Here is an 11,183-nt window from a genome sequence, read left to right on the forward strand (position 1 = left end):
ACTGTCGTCACCGCATACAAAAACACTCTTAAAATAATTTTAATATGACATGAAACTTTCAAAATGAGTTTATTTGAAACTAATCATATTTTTAAAATCGATTTTAAAAGAAATTAAAACTAAAAAATGGTTGTTATTTTTAAAAATTTTGAAACTTAAAATTAAAAATCATCCCAAACGGGCCCTTAATGTCTTGTTCAAGACTATGTATTCTAGTCTATTATGTAAACATGAAATGTCTATCATTTTTCTAAATTTTTGGTATTATAGTTTTAGCTTGTAATAATATGTCTTATTGTAGGTGTGCTGTATGGATATTTAACTAATATTTTTTCTAATTTATTCAAATTTATTTATCTAAACAAATTGATTTTCTATTAAATTTTCTTCTTTTTTAAAAAATGTTTTTTTTTTAATTTTAGGTGGGCTGGTGGGCCAATCTGTTTAATCCACCAACCTGTGATGGGCCGGGTGCAGCCAATTTTTTTAGACTCAACCTTAAACGAGCTGGGTTGGGTTGGCCCGTTTATAGAGTGGGTTGAGGTGGGTCAGACCCAACGAGCCGGACTGGCCTATTTTGATAGTTCTAATGAAAGTGTGAAACACTGATAAATTAGACCTTAACAAATGAAAAATTCAAATTTAGTCCTGAATGTACAAAAAGTGTGATAAATTAGTCTCGCAAACAATTTAATGACAAATTGGTTCTTAAACTTTACAACTTAATGTCAAATTGGTTCTCAAAAAATACAACGTATTGTTAAATTAGTCCTTGAACATTATAACTTAATGACAAAATGATATCTCAAATTTAAGAACAAGACTATGCTTAAACTAGCTTTATTAAACTATCATCCAATGCGCTAATAAAAGAAATTGTGTCCACTACTTGTAAGAATCATGTTCTAATCTTAAATATCTCTTGATATGCATACATTAAGACTATGAATCTATGCTTAAATGTTTTATTCATTCACACAAGTCAAAATCTGATTCTCGACGACAACAGTAAGATCAATGTAAAAGGAAGTAACGTAAAGTTGTTTTTATCATAAGTCATATTTGCCTTTCTTTTTGTATGAATAACTTCTTGATTCAGACGTAAGTCGGCTCAAAAGAAATTAGATGAACACTTTTGTCTATTGTCACTATTACAGTAGAAAAAGCAGAACTCAAAAAGTTGAAGTTTGTGCTTACTCCCTCTCTCTCTCTCTCTCTCTCTCTCTCTCTCTCTCTCTCTCTCTCTCTCTCTCTCTCTCTCTCTCTCTCTCTCTCTCTCTCTCTCTCCCTCCTATTATAGCGCACCACGTCAGACTTCATTCTCGATGGTGAACAAAGCTGCAACAAGAGATCAGTGCCAATATCTGCAACAATTGCTTTTTTTATGGCTACAAGAAGAGGACCAAGGTCATACTTTGAAGTATCGAAAACTATTGAAAAGCATTCTGAAAGAAAGAAATAGAAAATCTCAGTGGATGATAAACTTGTATATTCTAAGAAAGAGAAAGCATTCTTGCGAGTTGAGCTTAATTTGTTTTATCCACTCTTTGAGAGTTATTGAATCTTGTATTCAAAACAAACTTTGTTTGTGAAAGTTAAAAATGACTTAATGATAAATAATACTTGGACATTCTTAAATTCACGAGAAGCCTAAGAGTGTGCTATTAGTGACCTAGATTATACTAAGTGTAGTTAGAAATGATATGAAAGAATACTTATTTGTAATCACAAGTTGATTAGTAGAACCATTTATTGTTGAGTGAAGGAGGATTGGACTTAATTGAAATTGAGTGAACTAGTATAAACTAATTATTTTTACTTCTTTTTATAACCTTGCTTTTGTATTTAGTGAGCAACTATTTGTTACACTCCACACACAAGCTTTTAGTATTTTATACTCACCTAAAACCTGTCTTATTAAACAGTGGACGAGAGTTCCATCTGTGTTAGTAAAACTTGTATTTGTCAGTGGAAGATAAATTCAAAACCTTACATCTTACGAAAAAGTTTATATTCTATTTAACACACTGTTTAACCCTCCAGTGTGATTTCTGTAATTTCAAAATTTGATTATTTATCCTTCTTTTTTTTCTTTTTCTTTTTCTCCCTATCTTTCCTACTTTCCCCCTGCTCACCCTTCTCCCTCACCAGTAATCACCCTTATTCGTTCTTCGGGTCTCCACTCAACCACCGGCCACCATTGCGAACACCTCCCTCCGTCATCGAACACCTTCTGTCGTGCTCCTCTTCTCGTTGACACCTTCATCACCATGTGCAATGGTTCCACCACGAAACTTGTCACTTCTGATTTGGGTAAATCAACAGATCTGGTTCATAGATCTAGGTTTTGGTAAATCAACAGATGATGAATGGGGAGCGTCACCATAGGAAACCTCAATCGTGGTTGTGCGCGGCAGCGTCGTGGTTGTTTGTAGCGACGTGGTGGGTTTCACTATGATTTGTGGTGATATCGTGGTGGTTAGGATGAGAGTGGGAGAGTTGAAAAGTCAACGGTGAAAGAGAAGATTGAATCAAGGGTAACTGGGGAAAATAAAAAAGAAAACAAAAGAAAAAATCTCATTGTTTAGTTAATTCGAAAGGTTTATAAAAATGTTGTAATTTCAATTTCTTTTTCTAAATGTTCCATCCAAACAAATAATATTACAGTACAATATTTTAAATTCTTTAAAAAAATTTAATTACTCTTAAATCTCTATTAAATTTGTTTAATTATTTTTTTTTTTGAATCAAGGGACTTATATTAATTCAAAAAACCAATATTACAAGGCGATCAAATGATCCTGCCATCAACAAGGACAAAAGGACAAAAAGAGGAAAAACTCAAAACATCATGAAATGAGCTATGTGAGATTTCAGTTTATTGTTATACCACCCTCTATAAACTATATTATCTATAATATAATCAACTATGTTCGTATTATCTACAGTTCCTTCAAAAATCTTAACATTGTGGTATTTCCAGATGTCATAGACAGTTTCAGTCACCGCCAGCTTCAGAATATAGGCCTTATGTCCCTTTCCTTTACCGTGCCTAATAATCCATTTTAGCTCTTCATTCCATTCCTGAGGATGATGCTTTACCTGAATCCACTCAAGGAATTTTTTCCACACATCACCAAAGACACTACATCCAAAGAAAAGGTGATCATGGGATTCTGGTCCCTCACAGAAGCAACAAATCTTATCACCTAGCATTCCAAATCTTAGCAAACGATCTTTTGTGGGTAGCCTACCATGGCAGGCTTGTCATAGAGTCATCAAAGCGCGAGGTCTAGTAGGGTTACCACAAAAAAGTCTATTCCACACAACCTCATTCGAGCCTTCACATCGCATCTTCAGATACAGTGTCTTCATACCGAATTTTCTCCTATCCTTCTGGCCCAAATCACTCTGCATATTATTAATATGAACTCTTTGATTAAGAATGGATCTCATAATCCAAGACTGAGTTGTCTTCTGCGGAATCTCCATTATACTTTGATTTTTTAAATAGTAGGTATGTACCCACTTTACCCACAAATTATCTACCTTCTCACTAAGACTGAAGTGTAGTTCATCATAGTGACATGATTCCACGTTTGGAGTGAATACATTCAAACCCCGTATTTCCTAGGCCTGCAGACATTAGTCCAGGCTACAGGACTTTTACGACTTTTGTCAACACCACCTGTCCAAAGGAAAGTCCTACAAACAATATTAATTTTATGGATAACAAACTTAGGCAACGGAAAACATTGCATCCAGTAGTTTGCTATGGAAAAGGTAACACTCTTAATGAGTTGTAGCCGACCTGCATAACTCAACAACTTATTACTCCAGTGATTAATCTTTCCAGTTATTCTATCAATTAGATTGAGATAATGAGAAATAGACGACTTCTTACTAGTCAAGGGTACACCTAAGTATTTGAAAGGGAGGGACCCCTCTTTAAAACCTGTCAGCTTCATAATATCAGTCTTCATAGGAGCATCAACCCCCCACAAAGTAAATATTGCATTTACTCGGGTTTACCACTAAACCAGCTGTTTCAGAGAAGGTATTCAAGGTCTGCATCAACATCTCTACTGATCTGCAATCTCCTCTAGCGAAAAGCAAGACATCGTCAGCAAAGGCCAAATTAGTAATATTTAGCTTTTCGCATTTGGAATGATGATTGAAATCAGGATTCCTTTGCATCTTGTGGAGGAGTCTATTGAGATATTCCATGATAATAACGAACAACACCGGGGATAAGGGGTCCCTTTGCCGTATGCCCCTATTAGCTTTCATAGATTTGGTATAATTACCATTGATATTAAACCTGTAGGTGACGGAAGTGACAATAAGCATAATCCACTTAACAAATTGTTTAGGAATACCTGTTTCCAGCAGAATAGTTTCCAGAGCAAACCAGTCCACCATGTCATACTATTAATTATTAATTTGATAAAAAATGAATTAAAAACTATTAATTATTAAAAAGATATTTTTAAATTACCAGAGAATTTAATTAAAAAACTCAATATTATAGTATCGTGCCAGTGATTTAGCCGTTAATGATTTCTTATTAGCTACATCCCCTTGGAAGTTGATGCTTGAACAATAGTATTTGATTTTGAAAAATAGGGAAACAAAATATCTATTTTTTTTATAGGAAAACCAAAATTTTGGATTAAGTAAAATAGGGAGAGAAAAATTATAATTTAACCTTTAATTTTTTATATGATTAAAAATTATTAATATTTATAATAATTACATTTATGATCATATTTAAAATAATTTATAATTAGTTGATAGTAGTATAAAACTTTGCATTGCCAATGATTTAAAATTAAACTATGTTTCCTCAATTTAAAAAACATCATTTACATTATATCAACGACCATTTCTCTAAAAAGAAAAAATATTATTACATGCTTCGAGTTTATATTATTAGCCAATAAAAATTGATTCAGTCGGTAAAGATTAAACTTATATCTCTTAAGTCAAAAAAGTGTGAAATCAAATTTCGTTGTTTATGTAAAGACTTTGTTGGATGTCCTCTATAAGTACTTCTATAAGTACCTTAACCTTGGTTAGTCCTAAGATTCAACACACTTAAATTTTATATGGAAAAAAAGTTTCTATTATTTCAATTGTAGTGTCTATTCCAAATGCTACCATAACATTTGTATTTGCTATGAGATAACTCATGAGTCTAGCATAAAGCGAAGGAAAAAATAAATATTTATCCTCCTAAAATTTCTACCTTTTTTTTAAATAGATACCTTAAACTTTAGTTTTGATTTAATTCATCCTTAAATTTTACTCTCTTTGAAAATAAACACCTTAGAGGAGGGATCAAGTTATCACTCATCTTCACCATTTATTTCTTGAAATCTAATGGATATAATGAGTAACTAATGACAAGACAGTAAATCAGTATGCTAGTGTCTTTGTTTAGTTAGTTTTATAACAATATTTTGAATGTATCATTAGTTATTATTTTTTAATTATAAAAATTTATAAATTAAAGAATTGCTTAATATACAATTATTTTTAATTTTATTTTATATAATTTTACATAATAGTTTACGCATTTACACATTATATTTTAATTTTACAAGCAATTAATAATTTAATTTAATAAATTAATATGTGAATTATTTATATAAATTATTAATATAAAGACTGAAATCAACTTTTGGTCCCCTACTTAAATAATAAATAAAATTAAATACTAAAATTATGTTATTTTTTATTTATATTTTTTTATAATTTATATATGGAAATAAATTTAAATTTGTATAAATTAAATAAAAAAAAATCATTATTCATTGATGAAATTTTCTTGATTTATATAATTGGAAAATAAAAATTATTTATTAAATAATTTTTTATTGTTAAAACGAAAATATTAACATGTCACTTTTCTAAAAACATAAATATTATAATTTTAGTAATTTAAATAACTATAAGAAAAATAATTTACATATTAAAATGAATTTATGTAATTTGTATAAGTTACATAATATAATTTTCATATTAATTGATGCAATTATATTTATTTATATAATTAGATTAAAAATAATTTATATATTAAAATCAATTTACAAAAGTTGTATAAATTATATAAAATAATTTAATATTAATTTATGAAATTAAATTTTTAATTGGTAAAATTAAAATAAAACTATGTAAACTATTCAAAATAAAAATAAGTAAAATGATATAAAATAAAAATAAAAATACTTATATACTTAATAAATTTGTGTAATATATAAATTTTTATAATTGGAAAAAATGATAACTCCCGATAACGGAATGTTTTAGGGTATTTATTTGTATAACAAATAGGGATGGGTAAATGGGCCTAGGTCCATGGACTGGCCTGTGGGGCCTGCTGTTCATGCGGGTTACGGACCAATTTTTTTAAACGGTCCATGATTATGTCATATTTTTGGGCCCGCGCTGCTTAACCCGTGGCTATGCGAGTTTGGCCCGTGGGGTTCGTGGGTTACCCGCAGCCCACATTAGATTTGATTTGTGTGACCCTGACCCAATTATATTAGGTTTGATTTTCTCTTTTTCACTCTAAACTTTTCTTTTAAAATAACAGATAAAGAAATATATTAGATAAGATAAAGATTTAAAGATAAAAATAAAAGATTTAAATTAAAAGATGATAAAGATAAAAAAATGATAAGATAAAAAAAGATAACAAAAATAAAAGATTAAGATAAAAAAGATAAGTGATAACATGCTAAAAATTTTCATTTTTGATATTTTCTCGATCTTTTTTCTATTAATCTATCCTTTTCATACCTCCAAGCCATAAATAATAAAAATATCAATTCTTATCATTTAAGCTAAAAATAATTGTTAAATAAATATTTTTAAAGATATTTTAATATATTTTTATCATAAAAAATAACTCACATCAAATTTAGCCGTTATCATCGTAGCACTCTAATAACACTTTTTCTCCTCACGGTTTTTCTCTACCATGCAGTCATGCACACGCACAAGTCATACGATTCTTTCCCTTACAAGGAAAACAAAATGCGACTCACACTCACGCAGTCATGCGACACACCATAGCGGCATAGCCTCGACCCACCACCGCGCCACCACGCAAAGTACATCTCTTCTCTCTCTAGAATTTGTTTTTATCCTATTTTTGTTGGGCTGATTCATTGTTGTTGTTGTACTCATAAATGTGGAGACGGAGAAGGCTCAAACTACTTCAATATGGAATCATTTGTTGTTGGAGATGTTCAAATTTCATATTTTAGATTTATTGCTTAGATTTTCTTTTGTTAAGACATTATTTATTTATTGATGTAATTGACTAATTATTGAGATTTTATTTACATTTGTATTTAACTTAATTTGATTGTATTGTATTTTTATTAAAATTGAAATTCTTTTAAAACTAGACCCGCGGGGTCCGCGGGGCGGGGGCGGACCAATTTATTTGGTCCGTGTAAGAAGCGGGACGGACTGGCCCGGTCCTCTGCCAATGCGGGCGAATCTTATGCGTGGTGGGCCGACCTTCTTACCCACCCCTAATAGCAAACAAAGTTTAAGAAAGTTTAATGCTCTTTTTTCCTAAAATGAATAAGTATATCTATGTTCTCATTGTTACACTCTCAAGAACGTTTCTCATTTGAATTATATCTCCTTAACAACAAGTGAAATTAACACATTCTAGTTAGTTATAAGCTACTTTGACTACCTTATACTTTGACCAAAACAAGCTCCTCTATAACTTGTTTGCTATACACACTTATTTTATTAAATTTTGGGGACCTTATAAGCTTCTTTCACAAACTTATAAGCTACTTTAACCAAAATATGTTTCTTAAAACTAGTTGATAAACTAATTAAAAGCTTATAAGCTACAAGATAGAAGTTAAGAAGCTGAAAGCTTTTATAAAATATTTAATTAAATTAAAATTATTTGGTAGAATTAGTTGCTAAGCTAAACGATAACTGTCAAATAACGTAAAAGGACATATTTAATATTTCTAAAACCTTCTCATCTTAAAAAGAAGACTATAATTTTTTAAAATTTCGTATTATAAAAAGAATGGTAAAATTTGGTTATTTTACTCAGTGTTTAAATTATTAGTTTTAAATTATTTTTTAGTATAAAAATTCCAACCTTCTAATATAAATATTATTCAAACATAAAATTGTTGATGAAGCTATTTAAAGTTTTTCTATATAATTTATAGTTAAAAATGATTTTATAGGATTTTAAAGTAAAAAAAAATATTATTGACTCTTGAGTATGTAATTGTGTTAAATATTCAGAGAAAAAAGAGTTTTATCACTCATAATGATTCTATCTGACTTAAGTAGAAATTTTTTCTCTGGGAATGATACATATGGTCTATCATAAATAAAAAATAAAAAAGTATTAATTTATGATATTATTGACGAAGTAATTAATTTTATAATAAAAATGTGTTTAATAAATTAATTTTATTTTTTTAAAAATGATCAAAATAAAAAATGTGTATATGAAGTAATTAATAAAGGAGTCAAAATTTAACTTCATATATTAAGTGATTAAACATCATAATACTGGATCCATCTTACTCGATCTAGATTGTCTCCCATGAATGATACTTGTGTCTCTATCATACAAAATATAACTAAATTAATTTATGATATTATTGAAGAGGTAATTTAAATCTATTTTACAATAAAATATGTTTGATAAATTAATTTTAATATTTATACTATATTTTTTGTATTACAAAATAATATTATATATGGGATTTAAATCTATTTTATAATAAAAATACAGTAGAAACTCTTTAAATTAATACTCGATAAATTAATAAACTCTCTAAAATAATAAATTTGTCCGGTCCCGACTTGGGCCAATGTAAAAAATTGAAAAACTCGATAAAATAATAAGATAATAATTTTTCGTGAGATCCTTTTATAATTTTCGGTCCCAAAAAAATTTATAAATTAATAATTTATAGAAACTGAAAAAAATATATTACACTCTATTGAAATATGATTCAATAGTCTTCTAACCTTTAAAGTTCAAGTCTATTTGGAGCTCATCTCTAACTTTTCTTATTGCATCCAATAGCTCAAGTGTTGTATTTTTGTATTGTATCATAAAGTTGTGAAGAGTGTTCGACGCCATAAGTGCTTCCTTTTGCGTAACAGGCTCCAAAGACACCGTATCATCTTCGCCGTCATCCTCTGCATTGTTCTCAATGATAGTACCCACAATATCTTCTAAACTCTGAACCTCCGAACATGCTTCATTTTCACCTGGGTAGTTCATTAGATTGTCGATATCCATCTTATTACGATAGCCACATTGATTGATCATAGTCTCGAGGTCTTGAGTTTCTTCATCAAAAGTGGATTCATCCAAATTTCTTGCAACGTCACTAGCTGAATGAATTTTATAGTGTCGAAAGCAATTCGCTATTGTTTCTTTTCGACATCTATCGTCCAAGCTGGGATTGCCAAATTGATAGCATCAAGGACATTTATCTTCCCTGGATTAGATTGTCCCACCTCATAACCTTCCAATATTTTGCGGTAAAACCTTCTACGATAATGCATCTTGAATGCTCTTATTATCCCAGCATCGCAAGGTTGAATCTTTGATGTCATGTTGGGTGGCAAGAAGAACAACTCAACGTTTCTTAACCCTTCAATATTTCTTGGATGTGCTGGACAATTATCCACCACAAGTAGAACTCTTCTACCATGCATCATTTGGTCAAATGAATGAACATATTCATCAAAAAGCACACTAGTCATCCATGCTTTTTTGTTAGCTCGATACTGACAATCCAAGCTATTCATGTTGACATTCTTGAAGCAATGAGGCTTTGCATATTTCCCAATAATTCATAGAGGGATTTTTTCAGAGCCATCTTCATTGTAACAAATAACTACCGTCAGCCTTTCTTTATCTTGTTTTCTTCCTTCAAGTTGTTTTGTTGCTAGTGAATGATCAGCTTGTAGCCTATAAAACAACCCAGTTTCATCCATATTGAAAACATCTTTCATAGGGAACTGATTAATTTTCTCTCAAATCGATACCAATTTCTACTCCATGTCTTGTACATCAGCAGACCCACTCTCGCCAAAATGACGAAATGACTTTATGTCATGTCTGTGCTTGAATTTCCCAAGCCATCCTATAGAGAAGTTAAAATCTGAATCATCGTGAGGGTACACGAGTTTCATTGTATCTCTTGTCTTCTGCAAAATTAATTCTCTTGTGATATTCACACGTTCTTGATGTTGGAGAAACCACTCATAAAAAACCTTCTCCATGTCAGGATATTTTGCTGGTTTGTGTCTTTTGATCTTTGCTCTTCCCTTTTCTATTTCAATAGAGAGATAGTCATCTGACCGCTTAAGTGTGTTTGATATTGTTCCTTGACTAACTTTCAACTCAAATTTTCCCTCAAGCCATCTCTGCAAGTCTTTTTGTGTGCTTGCAGGATTATCTCTCTTGTACTCACACAACTCCTTACGTATTTGATCTGACATAGGTGATTTTGCAACACCTTTTAGATGAGAAGCCATCTTGTGAGATATGGTTTGAATACTCTAACACATTCATGTAATTTATATATGTCAAACTTGCTTAAAAATACATTGAATACATTTGTTTCTCTTGTTTACATTTACTGTACTTCAAAAGTCATTATTGATTTCCAATGCATATGAACACAGTAGTTACTAATTTATGTTGAGTCCCAAGGTTCGCTGCAACAAAATTCTAAGAGGCATAGACTAATTTGCCTTTTTGTTTGGTATGTACAGTATAATTACTTAAAAACTCTTTAAATTAATAATTATTAATTTATCGATAAATTAATAACTCCCTAAATTAATAAATTTCTCTAGTCCTGACATTATTAATTTATAGAGTTTTAACTGTATGTTTAAGAAATTAATGTATTTTAAGTTAACCTTTAATTATAACTTGCCATACTACAACTAAAAAACAAGCGAGGGCAACAAATCCACATAAGTACTCTTTAGAGTTACTTTCCATTCCCACCATTCATTTTCATGGAATTTAATAGGTAGTATTAGTAACTTATTAATACTATTAGATTTTAAGAAAATAAATGATAAAAATAAGAAGTAACTCTAAAAGAGCTAGTATATATATATATATATATATATATATATATATATAT

The 11,183-nt window shown here is 30.0% G+C and overlaps 1 protein-coding gene and 1 pseudogene across 1 annotated transcript; both read right to left on the reverse strand.

Annotated features, from left to right (window-relative positions):
- Nucleotides 1-2,394: 2,394 nt before the first annotated feature.
- Nucleotides 2,395-4,422, reverse strand: LOC113000408 (uncharacterized). Its single transcript, XM_026127042.1, has 4 exons — nucleotides 4,033-4,422; nucleotides 3,331-3,411; nucleotides 2,947-3,102; nucleotides 2,395-2,541 (listed from the first exon to the last, which is right to left on the reverse strand). The coding sequence occupies exons 1-4, from the start codon at nucleotides 4,420-4,422 to the stop codon at nucleotides 2,395-2,397; spliced, it is 774 nt and encodes a 257-aa protein (XP_025982827.1).
- A 4,576-nt stretch (nucleotides 4,423-8,998) lies between these two features.
- Nucleotides 8,999-10,560, reverse strand: LOC100809849 (CENP-B homolog protein 2-like; annotated as a pseudogene).
- Nucleotides 10,561-11,183: the final 623 nt, after the last annotated feature.

The sequence above is a fragment of the Glycine max genome, chromosome 19 (genome assembly GCF_000004515.6).
Source record: "Glycine max cultivar Williams 82 chromosome 19, Glycine_max_v4.0, whole genome shotgun sequence".
In the NCBI taxonomy this organism is placed as follows: Eukaryota; Viridiplantae; Streptophyta; class Magnoliopsida; order Fabales; family Fabaceae; genus Glycine; species Glycine max.